Source organism: Scophthalmus maximus, chromosome 22 (genome assembly GCF_022379125.1).
Source record: "Scophthalmus maximus strain ysfricsl-2021 chromosome 22, ASM2237912v1, whole genome shotgun sequence".
Classification (NCBI taxonomy): domain Eukaryota; kingdom Metazoa; phylum Chordata; class Actinopteri; order Pleuronectiformes; family Scophthalmidae; genus Scophthalmus; species Scophthalmus maximus.
In genome coordinates this window covers 14,474,459-14,490,286 of record NC_061536.1, presented here as the reverse complement: position 1 = coordinate 14,490,286, position 15,828 = coordinate 14,474,459, and the positions used below count along the sequence as shown (strand labels likewise).

At 41.1% G+C, this 15,828-nt stretch overlaps 8 gene segments (V, D, J or C); 6 read left to right on the top strand and 2 right to left on the bottom strand.

Moving 5' to 3' along the window:
• Positions 1–341: 341 nt before the first annotated feature.
• On the top strand, positions 342–859 carry LOC118292488. The segment is given in 2 exon segments: positions 342–393; positions 496–859. Coding segments are annotated over 2 exon segments (384 nt in total).
• A 2,035-nt stretch (positions 860–2,894) lies between these two features.
• Positions 2,895–5,060, top strand: LOC118292489. The segment is given in 5 exon segments: positions 2,895–2,985; positions 3,088–3,404; positions 3,901–3,903; positions 4,579–4,588; positions 5,056–5,060. Coding segments are annotated over 5 exon segments (387 nt in total).
• Positions 5,061–5,509: 449 nt separating this feature from the next.
• On the top strand, positions 5,510–6,324 carry LOC124849792. The segment is given in 2 exon segments: positions 5,510–5,561; positions 5,664–6,324. Coding segments are annotated over 2 exon segments (384 nt in total).
• A 1,749-nt stretch (positions 6,325–8,073) lies between these two features.
• LOC124849793 lies at positions 8,074–8,883 on the top strand. The segment is given in 2 exon segments: positions 8,074–8,125; positions 8,228–8,883. Coding segments are annotated over 2 exon segments (384 nt in total).
• Positions 8,884–9,328: 445 nt separating this feature from the next.
• LOC124849789 lies at positions 9,329–10,931 on the bottom strand. The segment is given in 2 exon segments: positions 9,329–9,835; positions 10,766–10,931. Coding segments are annotated over 2 exon segments (480 nt in total).
• A 386-nt stretch (positions 10,932–11,317) lies between these two features.
• LOC124849796 lies at positions 11,318–12,092 on the top strand. The segment is given in 2 exon segments: positions 11,318–11,369; positions 11,472–12,092. Coding segments are annotated over 2 exon segments (375 nt in total).
• Positions 12,093–12,549: 457 nt separating this feature from the next.
• LOC124849798 lies at positions 12,550–13,250 on the top strand. The segment is given in 2 exon segments: positions 12,550–12,706; positions 12,928–13,250. Coding segments are annotated over 2 exon segments (357 nt in total).
• Positions 13,251–14,293: 1,043 nt separating this feature from the next.
• On the bottom strand, positions 14,294–15,649 carry LOC124849786. The segment is given in 2 exon segments: positions 14,294–14,796; positions 15,484–15,649. Coding segments are annotated over 2 exon segments (483 nt in total).
• Between the last annotated feature and the right edge of the window lie 179 nt (positions 15,650–15,828).

The following is a 15,828-nucleotide window of genomic DNA, read 5'->3' as shown; positions in this document are numbered from 1 at the left end:
TAAAACTTTATATAAAGATTTTAAAGAAAAATCAATTTTTGTAAATATACAAGAGAATATGAGAAAACACAGAAACATGAGATAATGATAAAAATCTAAACAAGTGATGACACATCCTGATCAATACTCTGATCAAGTGATTGATCCACTGATAAACAGCAGGATCACAGTGATCCAGGTTCCTGCTGGAGTCAGAGCATTTCCATAGAGAGCCACTTTGCATCAGCAGCACCATGCTCCAGTGCTCTGGGAGACTTTATAGTCCTGAGAGTTGAGGACTGGATGACTGACAGCTGTCCTTCACGACAACAGACGCCACAGACGTCCTCCCGATCAGTAACATGACTCTGACCTGCGTCCTCATCTGGACTCTCCTCTCCTGCTGCTTCACAGGTAAAGTCCAGAGAATCCAACTCCTCCGTCAACGTCCGTCCCTCTGAAGTGAAGCCGACAGAACCGTGACGCTGCTTTATGTCTCTGTCTCTGTGTCCTCAGAGTCCAGAGGCCAAGTCACAGTGACTCAGCCTGGAGCAGTGAGATCAGCTGTGGGAAACTCCGCCACCATCTCATGCAGAACCAGTCAGAATGTTTATGTTTGGAGTAACTACCACTATTTAGCCTGGTACCAACAGAGAGATGGAGAAACTCCTAAACTGCTCATTTACGCTGCTTCCACTCGAGCATCAGGGATTCCAGGTCGTTTTACAGGCAGTGGATCAAACTCTGACTTCACTCTGACCATCAGTGGAGTCCAGGCTGAAGATGCTGCAGTTTACTACTGTCAGAGTTTTCATGTTATCAACAGTCAATACGTGTTCACACAGTGAAAAAGCGTCGTACAAAAACCTCCGTCAGTCAGACTGAACACAAAGTGAAGTGAGACTGACACAGTTCACTGAGGACACACACACATACACACATACACACATACACACTCACACACACACACACACACACACACACATTTACACACATACACACATACACACTCACACGCACACACGCGCACACACACACACACACAGACACACACACACAGCAGCTGTTTGATGAAGTTTATTCGAGCGTCTCAGAGTAGACGACTTCATTACAGTGAATACAAACATAATTATTAATCTCCATCAGACATGGTTCAGTTCTTTGTCTAACTCTTTTTACACATTTATTAAAACAACCTGATTGCTTCCATTAGGAAATCCGTCAGCACCTCAGAGATGATTTCATTGACTCCTTCGATAAATCAGCCTCTATGCTGATGACTTCCTGTGATACATCACCAAAATCATCATCTCATGTTCTTTAAGTTTTTATCATAGACTGTAAATGAAGATGGATGAAGCATCTCCATTTTCTCCCACTGTACATAAACAAGGTCAAAATATCTGAGATACAGGAGCCGCCATTTCGTGCAGGTGACGTCATTTGAAATCCGAGTCTAAACTAAAGATTTACCCTCATGCTATTTCCATGTATGTGAAAAAGCGTAGTACAAAAACCTCCGTCATTCAGAATGAACAGAAAGTGAAGTGAGACTGACACAGTTAACTGAGGACACACACACACACACACACACACACACACACACACACACACACACACAAATACACCAATATCTGCATCTGCTCAGAACAACACATCATAGCATTAACTATTTTGCAGAAGACATCCTGCTTTACATAACAAATTTTTCAGGACCCAATCTTGTCACCTACCTATCTGATGTATAACCAAATCATTTTTTTCTGAAACAGGCGTCTGATATCAATGAGTGTGTAAGATTATATGTGGCTTGCATGATTTTAAGGCGACTGTCAGGACTTGTTTAGTTCTGAACTCGACTGAGTGACGTTCTAGTTTCCATGGAAGTCGTTGAAAACTTCAACAAATGTCATATCTCAAAATGATGAGAGAAAATAATAATTCCTTGATCCTCCCCTTTGTCCGGATCTGAGTTAAAATGTAGAGGCTCCTTTTTTGGCCCATGTCCCATCCTTCCACCAAGTTTGGTGGAGGTAATAACAGGTCATGTATTAAAGTAGACGAACAAAGAATGCTCAACTCATTGAGGGAAAAAACTGAAGGAGGTGAATTATTTTCCTTCATATGAATTCCAGCAACTATTTAGTATTTTTTTAAATATAGATTTTGAGACTCCAGAACTCTGAGATTTCCAAACCAAATGAAAAGGACACAAATGGGAAATTTCACAAACTTTTGAGCAAAAACACAAACGCCGAGGAACAGACAAGGAAAACTGTTTGAACAAGTAATGGTGGGTGAACTCATCTGAGGTACATTTGAGAATAAATACATAGCCCCTCTGTCAAGTCCTGCAAATTATACAACACACAAATATGAATGTTCTCTTCAATACATTTTTATATCCTTATATCATCGTAAATCATTTTGATTTTTGCATTTAAGTTTTCTTTTAATACCATGAAGGTTCCTCTCCATATGTCATGAGGCCTTCCTGTAGAATGAGACATTAACTGCGGTTACATATCACACGATAAGATTTGTTTTCATCGTTGCGACCTGCTTCAGAAACATGTTGTTCTTCAATGTTAGAACCAATGACTGTGCTGATTGTCACTGTTTATGTAAGAAATTTCATTCAATCGTCCAAAGTGGAAACTACATGTAATGATCCTCTTCACACAACAGGAAAATAATAATTCATTTTAAAGCGGATACAGTTTTTGCACATTTCTTTAAAGATATGAGCCCAGAACCATGTTGAAGTGAGAATTAACAATATCGTAATGAATCAGTCTGTGGAGAAACAGCATTTCCATAGAGAGCCACTTTGCATCAGCAGCACCATGCTCCAGTGCTCTGGGAGACTTTATAGTCCTGAGAGTTGAGGACTGGATGACTGACAGCTGTCCTTCACGACAACAGACGCCACAGACGTCCTCCCGATCAGTAACATGACTCTGACCTGCGTCCTCATCTGGACTCTCCTCTGCTGCTGCTTCACAGGTAAAGTCCAGAGAATCCAACTCCTCCGTCAACGTCCGTCCCTCTGAAGTGAAGCCGACAGAACCGTGACGCTGCTTTATGTCTCTGTCTCTGTGTCCTCAGAGTCCAGAGGCCAAGTCACAGTGACTCAGCCTGGAGCAGTGAGATCAGCTGTGGGAAACTCCGCCACCATCTCATGCAGAACCAGCCAGAATGTTTATGTTTGGAGTAACTACCACCTCTTAGCCTGGTACCAACAGAGAGATGGAGAAACTCCTAAACTGCTCATTTACCGTGCTTCCACTCGAGCATCAGGGATTCCAGGTCGTTTTACAGGCAGTGGATCAAACTCTGACTTCACTCTGACCATCAGTGGAGTCCAGGCTGAAGATGCTGCAGTTTACTACTGTCAGAGTGCTCACTACATCAACAGTCAGTGGGTGTTCACACAGTGAAAAAGCGTCGTACAAAAACCTCCGTCAGTCAGAATGAACACAAAGTGAAGTGAGACTGACACAGTTCACTGAGGACACAAACACACACACACACACACACACAAACACACACACACACACTCACACACACACACACACACACACACACACACACACACTCACTCACACACGCGCACACACACACACACAGACACACACACACAGCAGCTGTTTGATGAAGTTTATTCGAGCGTCTCAGTGGAGACGACTTCATTACAGTGAATACAAACATAATTATTAATCTCCATCAGACATGGTTCAGTTCTTTGTCTAACTCTTTTTACACATTTATTAAAACAACCTGATTGCTTCCATTAGGAAATCCGTCAGCACCTCAGAGATGATTTCATTGACTCCTTCGATAAATCAGCCTCTATGCTGATGACTTCCTGTGATACATCACCAAAATCATCATCTCATGTTCTTTAAGTTTTTATCATAGACTGTAAATGAAGATGGATGAAGCATCTCCATTTTCTCCCACTGTACATAAACAAGGTCAAAATATCTGAGATACAGGAGCCGCCATTTCGTGCAGGTGACGTCATTTGAAATCCGAGTCTAAACTAAAGATTTACCCTCATGCTATTTCCATGTATGTGAAAAAGCGTAGTACAAAAACCTCCGTCAGTCAGAATGAACAGAAAGTGAAGTGAGACTGACACAGTTAACTGAGGACACACACACACACACACACACACACACACACACACACACAAATACACCAATATCTGCATCTGCTCAGAACAACACATCATAGCATTAACTATTTTGCAGAAGACATCCTGCTTTACATAACAAATTTTTCAGGACCCAATCTTGTCACCTACCTATCTGATGTATAACCAAATCATTTTTTTCTGAAACAGGCGTCTGATATCAATGAGTGTGTAAGATTGTATGTGGCTTGCATGATTTTAAGGCGACTGTCAGGACTTGTTTAGTTCTGAACTCGACTGAGTGACGTTCTAGTTTCCATGGAAGTCGTTGAAAACTTCAACAAATGTCATATCTCAAAATGATGAGAGAAAATAATAATTCCTTGATCCTCCCCTTTGTCCGGATCTGAGTTAAAATGTAGAGGCTCCTTTTTTGGCCCATGTCCCATCCTTCCACCAAGTTTGGTGGAGGTAATAACAGGTCATGTATTAAAGTAGACGAACAAAGAATGCTCAACTCATTGAGGGAAAAAACTGAAGGAGGTGAATTATTTTCCTTCATATGAATTCCAGCAACTATTTAGTATTTTTTTAAATATAGATTTTGAGACTCCAGAACTCTGAGATTTCCAAACCAAATGAAAAGGACACAAATGGGAAATTTCACAAACTTTTGAGCAAAAACACAAACGCCGAGGAACAGACAAGGAAAACTGTTTGAACAAGTAATGGTGGGTGAACTCATCTGAGGTACATTTGAGAATAAATACATAGCCCCTCTGTCAAGTCCTGCAAATTATACAACACACAAATATGAATGTTCTCTTCAATACATTTTTATATCCTTATATCATCGTAAATCATTTTGATTTTTGCATTTAAGTTTTCTTTTAATACCATGAAGGTTCCTCTCCATATGTCATGAGGCCTTCCTGTAGAATGAGACATTAACTGCGGTTACATATCACACGATAAGATTTGTTTTCATCGTTGCGACCTGCTTCAGAAACATGTTGTTCTTCAATGTTAGAACCAATGACTGTGCTGATTGTCACTGTTTATGTAAGAAATTTCATTCAATCGTCCAAAGTGGAAACTACATGTAATGATCCTCTTCACACAACAGGAAAATAATATTTCATTTTAAAGCGGATACAGTTTTTGCACATTTCTTTAAAGATACGAGCCCAGAACCATGTTGAAGTGAGAATTAACAATATCGTAATGAATCAGTCTGTGGAGAAACAGCATTTCCATAGAGAGCCACTTTGCATCAGCAGCACCATGCTCCAGTGCTCTGGGAGACTTTATAGTCCTGAGAGTTGAGGACTGGATGACTGACAGCTGTCCTTCACGACAACAGACGCCACAGACGTCCTCCCGATCAGTAACATGACTCTGACCTGCGTCCTCATCTGGACTCTCCTCTGCTGCTGCTTCACAGGTAAAGTCCAGAGAATCCAACTCCTCCGTCAACGTCCGTCCCTCTGAAGTGAAGCCGACAGAACCGTGACGCTGCTTTATGTCTCTGTCTCTGTGTCCTCAGAGTCCAGAGGCCAAGTCACAGTGACTCAGCCTGGAGCAGTGAGATCAGCTGTGGGAAACTCCGCCACCATCTCATGCAGAACCAGTCAGAATGTTTATGTTCGGAGTAACTACCACTATTTAGCCTGGTACCAACAGAGAGATGGAGAAACTCCTAAACTGCTCATTTACGCTGCTTCCACTCGAGCATCAGGGATTCCAGGTCGTTTTACAGGCAGTGGATCAAACTCTGACTTCACTCTGACCATCAGTGGAGTCCAGGCTGAAGATGCTGCAGTTTACTACTGTCAGAGTTTTCACTACATCAACAGTCAGAACGTGTTCACACAGTGAAAAAGCGTCGTACAAAAACCTCCGTCAGTCAGACTGAACACAAAGTGAAGTGAGACTGACACAGTTCACTGAGGACACACACACACACACACATACACACATACACACTCACACACACATACACACATACACACTCACACGCACACACGCACACACACACACACAGACACACACACACACAGCAGCTGTTTGATGAAGTTTATTCGAGCGTCTCAGTGGAGACGACTTCATTACAGTGAATACAAACATAATTATTAATCTCCATCAGACATGGTTCAGTTCTTTGTCTAACTCTTTTTACACATTTATTAAAACAACCTGATTGCTTCCATTAGGAAATCCTTCAGCACCTCAGAGATGATTTCATTGACTCCTTCGATAAATCAGCCTCTATGCTGATGACTTCCTGTGATACATCACCAAAATCATCATCTCATGTTCTTTAAGTTTTTATCATAGACTGTAAATGAAGATGGATGAAGCATCTCCATTTTCTCCCACTGTACATAAACAAGGTCAAAATATCTGAGATACAGGAGCCGCCATTTCGTGCAGGTGACGTCATTTGAAATCCGAGTCTAAACTAAAGATTTACCCTCATGCTATTTCCATGTATGTGAAAAAGCGTCGTACAAAAACCTCCGTCAGTCAGAATGAACAGAAAGTGAAGTGAGACTGACACAGTTAACTGAGGACACACACACACACACACACACACACACACACACACACACACACACACACAAATACACCAATATCTGCATCTGCTCAGAACAACACATCATAGCATTAACTATTTTGCAGAAGACATCCTGCTTTACATAACAAATTTTTCAGGACCCAATCTTGTCACCTACCTATCTGATGTATAACCAAATCATTTTTTTCTGAAACAGGCGTCTGATATCAATGAGTGTGTAAGATTATATGTGGCTTGCATGATTTTAAGGCGACTGTCAGGACTTGTTTAGTTCTGAACTCGACTGAGTGACGTTCTAGTTTCCATGGAAGTCGTTGAAAACTTCAACAAATGTCATATCTCAAAATGATGAGAGAAAATAATAATTCCTTGATCCTCCCCTTTGTCCGGATCCGAGTTAAAATGAAGAGGGTCCTTCTTTGGCCCATGTCCCATCCTTCCACCAAGTTTGGTGGAGGTAATAACAGGTCATGTATTGGAGCAGACGAACAAAGAATGCTCAACTCATTGAGGGAAAAAACTGAAGGAGGTGAATTATTTTCCTTCATATGAATTCCAGCAACTATTTAGTATTTTTTTAAATATAGATTTTGAGACTCCAGAACTCTGAGATTTCCAAACCAAATGAAAAGGACACAAATGGGAAATTTCACAACCTTTTGAGCAAAAACACAAATGCCGAGGAACAGACAAGGAAAACTGTTTGAACAAGTAATGGTGGGTGAACTCATCTGAGGTACATTTGAAAATAAATACATAGCCCCTCTGTCAAGTCCTGCAAATTATACAACACACAAATATGAATGTTCTCTTCAATACATTTTGATATCCTTATATCACCTTAAATCATTTCGACTTTTGCATTTAAGTTTTCTTTTAATACCATGAAGGTTCCTATCCATCTGTCATGAGGCCTACCTGTAGAATGAGACATTAACTGCAGTTACATATCACACAATAAGATTTGTTTTCATCGTTGCGACCTGCTTCAGAAACATGTTGTTCTTCAATGTTAGAACCAATGACTGTGCTGATTGTCACTGTTTATGTAAGAAATTTCATTCAATCGTCCAAAGTGGAAACTACATGTAATGATCCTCTTCACACAACAGGAAAATAATATTTCATTTTAAAGCGGATACAGTTTTTGCACATTTCTTTAAAGATATGAGGGCAGAACCATGTTGAAGTGAAAATTGACAAGATCGTAATGAATCAGTCTGTGGAGAAACAGCATTTCCATAGAGAGCCACTTTGCATCAGCAGCACCATGCTCCAGTGCTCTGGGAGACTTTATAGTCCTGAGAGTTGAGGACTGGATGACTGACAGCTGTCCTTCACGACAACAGACGCCACAGACGTCCTCCCGATCAGTAACATGACTCTGACCTGCGTCCTCATCTGGACTCTCCTCTGCTGCTGCTTCACAGGTAAAGTCCAGAGAATCCAACTCCTCCGTCAACGTCCGTCCCTCTGAAGTGAAGCCGACAGAACCGTGACGCTGCTTTATGTCTCTGTCTCTGTGTCCTCAGAGTCCAGAGGCCAAGTCACAGTGACTCAGCCTGGAGCAGTGAGATCAGCTGTGGGAAACTCCGCCACCATCTCATGCAGAACCAGTCAGAATGTTCATGTTAGTAGTAACTACCACCTCTTAGCCTGGTACCAACAGAGAGATGGAGAAACTCCTAAACTGCTTATTTACTTGGCTTCCACTCGAGCATCAGGGATTCAAGGTCGTTTTACAGGCAGTGGATCAAACTCTGACTTCACTCTGACCATCAGTGGAGTCCAGGCTGAAGATGCTGCAGTTTACTACTGTCAGAGTTTTCATGTTATCAACAGTCAGTACGTGTTCACACAGTGAAAAAGCGTCGTACAAAAACCTCCGTCAGTCAGAATGAACACAAAGTGAAGTGAGACTGACACAGTTCACTGAGGACACACACACACACACACACACACACACACACAAACACACAAACACACACACACACACACACACACACACATACACACAGCAGCATTTTGATAAAGTTTATTCAAGCGTCTCAGTGTAGACGACTTGATTACAGTGAATATAGATGAATTCAAACACAATTGTAAATCTCCATCAGACATGGTTCAGTTCTTTGTCTAATTCTTTTCACACTTTTATTAAAAAACCTGTTTGTTTCCATTAGGAAATCCATCAGCACCTCAGAGATGTTTTCATTCAATCCTTTTATAAATCAGCCTCTATGCTGATGACTTCCTGTGTTACATCGCCAAAATCTTTCTCTCGTGTTGTTTAAGCTTTTATCATAGACTGTTAATAAGGATGGATGAAGCATCTTCATTTTTTCTCCCACTGTAAAAAAGAAGGTCAAAATATCTGAGATACAGGAGCCGCCATCTTGTGCAGGTGACGTCATTTGGAATCAGAGTCTAAACTAAAGATTTACCTTCATGTTATCTCCACGTATGTTGATGATATGTTACTTTACCTCGACCATATTTTAAATCTGTGTTCAAAGATTCACTTATTGGTCAATTAAAATTACATGCACATCTTTTGTTCACAACTTAATTCTACCTGATTCATTTCCCCACTGCAAAATATAAACGTCTGATTAAATAACAAATCCACGGAAATGTTTTTGATTCAAAGACAAAAATCTTTATTGTGCGAAAAAGGTAAAACACTCAGCGTCATCATAAGCAAGAACAAATATCAGGATGCGGATCTTTTATTGTGACGAGACACAGAAATGCAGCGAACAGACTGAGACCAGTAGCAGAGTGAAACCAGCAGCAGAGGCCCAGTGAGTCAGGTCAGGACTGGGAACACTGGTCTCTCCTCAGTGTCTCTGAGAGCGGAGTCTGGGAGCCCTGGGTGGCCTCACAGCTCACAGAGCCCACCTTCCCCCACTGGTCTGCAGGGAGCCTCAGGGTGCTGCTCCAGCTGTAGTGGCCGTCCTTCTCCAGCAGCCCGGGGCTCCTGCTCACCTCCCAGCTGCTGCTGCTGCTGCTGCCGTCCACCTTCCAGGACAGACTCCAGTCTGAGGGGAAGCCCTTGTTGGCCAGGCACAGGAGCGTGGCCTTCCCCTGCTGCAGCTCCTCGCTGGAGGGGGGCAGCACCGTCAGGGTGGGACGCACATCACCTGGGAGACACCAATCAGGTTAGAGCACAGGGACCACACAGCTGTCAGTCAAACACCAGACACTTGGACACCTTCTCTTCATTCTTTTTATCCCTCTGAGGCGTTTGAGTCAGAAGGTCTTTCTGCTCCACCAGTCGCTCGCTCACACATTGTTTCACTTCCCTTCAACAAGCTGCTCATGTAAATCAGCACAGAGAGAATCATCTCTCACTTGAAATACATTTCAACAATTGAAACTTTCTCATCGAACTCATCAAACATGTTAAACATACAAAACATTGCTAATAAAACATGAAATAATCTCACAGACATCAAACGTTCTTCATGAGGAATTCAGTCATTGGTTATAAAACTTTTTCAACGATTTAAAACTACATTGGAAACAACATATGATACGATAAAGTGATGACCGATTTTTCAACATTTTCAAATGCTCATCTTCAGTTTCATCTGAACAAAATGGATCTAAATTCATATTTAAACACTGGATTCAACACAGGACTTTACAATATTGTTTGATTCTCTTTAGTATTTGTGGAGAAACTTACTTCCAACATCCAGTCTGGTTCCTCCACCAAAAGTCCACCACAGTGAAACAAAGTCACTGAGCCGTCGTACAAAAACCTCTCGCTGCAGAGACACGACTCTCTGACTCTGACGGACTCAACTAAACCTACAAAACCTCAAGATGCAGCTTCAGAATTAAATCTGGTAAAAAGATTTCATCTCATGTCTTAAAGTTTGTTATTCATCACCGTGAGATTTAAAGGTTTCTGGTCATTAAAGAAACTTTGTCTTCTGGTCCAACATGTTCCAAAAAGCATGAATCTACGTGGAAGAGGCCACTTCTTTCCCTCGCATGTCGAATGTGAAGGAAATAAAAAGACAGATGGTTCCTGAAATAAAACAGTTGATGAATATTTGACTTACTTCCAACATCCAGTCTGGTTCCTCCACCGAACGTGAGCCACAGTGAAACAAAGTCACTGAGCCGTCGTACAAAAACCTCTCGCTGCAGAGACACGACTCTCTGACTCTGACAAACAAACTCACCAACATTAGTCTGTTTGTAACGTTTCATCAACCGGTTTTAAAATCTGACGACAACAAATAACCACATGATTGAAAAAGTTTTATTTCTTAAAACTTTATATAAAGATTTTAAAGAAAAATCAATTTTTGTAAATATACAAGAGAATATGAGAAAAGACAGAAACATGAGATAATGATAAAAATATAAACAAGTGATGACACATCCTGATCAATACTCTGATCAAGTGATTGATCCACTGATAAACAGCAGGATCACAGTGATCCAGGTTCCTGCTGGAGTCAGAGCATTTCCATAGAGAGCCACTTTGCATCAGCAGCACCATGCTCCAGTGCTCTGGGAGACTTTATAGTCCTGAGAGTTGAGGACTGGATGACTGACAGCTGTCCTTCACGACAACAGACGCCACAGACGTCCTCCCGATCAGTAACATGACTCTGACCTGCGTCCTCATCTGGACTCTCCTCTGCTGCTGCTTCACAGGTAAAGTCCAGAGAATCCAACTCCTCCGTCAACGTCCGTCCCTCTGAAGTGAAGCCGACAGAACCGTGACGCTGCTTTATGTCTCTGTCTCTGTGTCCTCAGAGTCCAGAGGCCAAGTCACAGTGACTCAGCCTGGAGCAGTGAGATCAGCTGTGGGAAACTCCGCCACCATCTCATGCAGAACCAGTCAGAATGTTTATAGCTCAAACTATTTAGCCTGGTACCAACAGAGAGATGGAGAAACTCCTAAACTGCTCATTTACTATGCTTCCAGTCGAGCATCAGGGATTCCAGGTCGTTTTACAGGCAGTGGATCAAACTCTGACTTCACTCTGACCATCAGTGGAGTCCAGGCTGAAGATGCTGCAGTTTACTACTGTCAGAGTTATCATGAAATCAACAGTCAATACGTGTTCACACAGTGAAAAAGCGTCATACAAAAACCTCCGTCAGTCAGAATGAACACAAAGTGAAGTGAGACTGACACAGTTCACTGAGGACACACACACACAACACACACACACACACACACACACACAGAGCAATTGTTTGATGAAGTTTATTGAAGCGTCTCAGTGTAGACGACTTGATTACAGTGAATATAGATGAATACAAACACAATTGTAAATCTCCATCAGACATGGTTCAGTTCTTTGTCTAATTCTTTTCACACATTTATTAAAAAACCTGTTTGTTTCCATTAGGAAATCCATCAGCACCTCAGAGATGTTTTCATTCAATCCTTTTATAAATCAGCCTCTATGCTGATGACTTCCTGTGTTGCATCACCAAAATCCTGATATTCCTGACTTGATAATCAAACCTCTTCCCGTCTTGAGGAGCATCTGTTGTTTTAAATGAATCATTACAGCTGTCGTTTCACAGTCTGAGCAGCTACTTTATCAGTTTGATCGTCTAGTTTGACTTTGCTGGATTTGAGGTTTCACATCATTCACTGCTCATTTTACACTCTGTCAAATCGAAATACAACCTCAGTGAGATGATTCAAAATTGTTCCATCACAGATTTCACACCAGACTTTTCCATCTGTTTGCTGGAAGTCAAATGAAGGTTTGGAAGTTAATGTTGGACCAGTATTTCCCCCTTACGTCATACTTACGTGAAACAGTCAGGTCTGTCAGTGCTGGTGGGACACAGCAGGACATGTTGAGGACGGCTGCAGTTCACTGACTCTGTGTGTTTTGCATACGGGTCCTGCCTCTCTGCTCCCGGCCGTTAAGAGGCCAGTGTTGATCAGTGGCTGTCCAGGTCTTTCACAGCCACAGCCATGAAGTGTGTGAATATCCTGCTGGCCACGCTGGGGCTCCTTGTTCAGGGTGAGACTCTCCTCTGAACACTTTGCTTCAGGATGCAACCATCTTCAGCACAGTGACGCTCTGCTGTCACGGAGCAACACTGACACAAGCAGCACTGACCTTCTTCCGTCTGTTGTCCACCTTAAAGAAATGATCCTCGTCCGTCTGGACGCTGATGGTCTTTCTTTCTCCAAGCTGGATTTGTATTCGTAACCATTCTCCTGTTTTTTTCATGTTGTCAGGTTCATCAGGAGAAATCGTCCTGACTCAGACTCCTGGATCTCAGTCTGTTGTTCCAGGACAGACTGTCTCTATCAGGTGTAAAGCCAGCACACTTATAGGTGATGACATGAACTGGTACCTGCAGAAACCTGGAGAAGCTCCTAAACTCCTGATTTATGATACTACAGCACGTCAGTCTGGAGTTCCAGATCGTTTTAGTGCGACTGCACATCAGACTGACTTCACGTTGACCATCAGAGCGGTTCAGACTGAAGATGGAGGAGTTTATCACTGTCAGCAGCACAACAGCTTCCCGTTCACACAGTGATACAACGTCGTACAAAAACCTCCCTCAGCTGAAGAGGAACTGATCTGACTCATCAGCTGCACAGAAACTCACACATGAAGTAAAAAGAACCAAAGTATTTGTCACAGTTACACTAAACATTTAAACTGTTGATATTTTACACACTACAATAAAACCTTTAATAAGATCACATGAATATTTATTGATCAGGTTATAAAAGAATGTTTACATGCTGATTTGATTCAAACAGTCAGACGATGTCTGCGAGTCTTTCAACAAACATGCTGATGAAGATTTTCTTTTACAGCTTTTTAAAAAAGTTTAATGCGATTGTTCTTTTCTGAAATATCCAACAAACATCAACAGTGTTGAAATGGTTCACAATATATTTCTCAATAATATTTACTTAATTGATAGAGTTTAGAAATTTGAAACCTGATATTTTTTCATGTAAGTTGATCTTATTTTTTATTAAAGTAACTCTAAGTTAGCGATGAAGAATTATTATCCAGTTTCTAAAGAGTGACACATTAGTGGTTGAGTCCTTCTGTCATTTATTTTGCATTTGTGTTTGAGTTTTTCCAGAAACAACTTCTGAAAATATTTGTTTCAAAACAAAATATTTAAGATTTGTGCTCAAGTTATGTCCATCTATGTCGACGATATTTTACTTTATTTCACAAATATTTTCAATGTGTTCAAAGATTTATTCACAGGTCAATTAAGATTACATTCACTCATTTTTTGTCCACAGCTTATTCCGACGTAAAACATTACACCACTGCAAGTTTGAAATTTGAGCCACTAGTGTTTTTTTCTTCTGTCATTAATTTTGCATTTGTTTAACTTTTTGGAGAATCGACCTAATGTGAATAGTTTATAAAAGCAAAGAAAATTCTAAAGACTTATCTTCATGTTATTTCCATATCATATTACTTATATTATATATTATGTACTTACAAGACAATAAAAATTACATTCCCTCATATTCAGGGAACAACTTAATCATACTAAGTTTATTATAACAATGCAGAAACGACATGTCTGTTCAAATAATAAATCCATTGAAACATTTTAAATTCAGAGAAAAAAATCTTTATTGTGCGAAAAAGGTAAAACACTCAGCGTCATCATAAACAAGAACAAATATCAGGATGCAGATCTTTTATTGTGACGAGACACAGAAATGCAGTGAACAGACTCAGACCAGTAGCAGAGTGAAACCAGCAGCAGAGGCCCAGTGAGTCAGGTCAGGACTGGGAACACTGGTCTCTCCTCAGTGTCTCTGAGAGCGGAGTCTGGGAGCCCTGGGTGGCCTCACAGCTCACAGAGCCCACCTTCCCCCACTGGTCTGCAGGGAGCCTCAGGGTGCTGCTCCAGCTGTAGTGGCCGTCCTTCTCCAGCAGCCCGGGGCTCCTGCTCACCTCCCAGCTGCTGCTGCTGCTGCTGCCGTCCACCTTCCAGGACAGACTCCAGTCTGAGGGGAAGCCCTTGTTGGCCAGGCACAGGAGCGTGGCCTTCCCCTGCTGCAGCTCCTCGCTGGAGGGGGGCAGCACCGCCAGGACGGGGACAACACGACCCACTGCAGAGAAACAGCAAGTCATATACAAAAAAAAACCTGAGAGTGTGGATGAAACTGCTCCTCAAGTGTTTCACTTCCCTCTCTGAGCTCTGTAACCACGGCAACAGACAGGCATCACTGCTCAACCGTGGCAACAGACATATTTCAGTACTGAAGATAAAAAGTCAAAAAGTGGAACTGTGTTCCTCTGATGTGTTAAAGTTCAGTCTGAAACTTAAATAAAATTACTATCAAATATAAAAGAATCAGGTGTAAATTGTTTTATAGTAAAGGAAAGATGTTTTCAAGTAAAACAGAAACAGATTAATTTAATCGAACATATTAAATTAATCTTATACAGAATCTTGTAAAACACGATGATTTAAGTCTTAAAGAAGATCTAATCAAAAGAAGAAAAATATTTGTCTCAGTACTTTTTCTGAATCATGAAATGATTCAATAATATTTTCATGAGAGAATATATTTTTATTCACACTGTGTTTCTCTTAGAAAGTGTTGAATTTCAACTCTCACTGACTAAACTTTTAACTGAAGACAAGTTTAGTCCGTCTGAAGACACTGATGAATCACTGAGATTATATTCAATAATCAAAACATCTGCTGGAATATTACAATGATGTCTACAGGTATGAAATGAAACACAATGAACACAGATGTTTAACTATTAAAAGAGTCAAATGAACTTACAGTTAATCTCCAGTCTGGTTCCTCCACCGAACGTGAGCCACAGTGAAACAAAGTCACTGAGCCGTCGTACAAAAACCTCTCGCTGCAGAGACACGACTCTCTGACTCTGACAAACAAACTCACCAACATTAGTCTGTTTGTAACGTTTCATCAACCGGTTTTAAAATCTGACAACAACAAATAACCACATGATTGAAAAAGTTTTATTTCTTAAAACTTTATATAAAGAAAATCAATTTTTGTAAATATACAAGAGAATATGAGAAAAGACAGAAACATGAGATAATGATAAAAATATAAACAAGTGATGACACATCCTGATCAATACTCTGATCAAGTGATTGA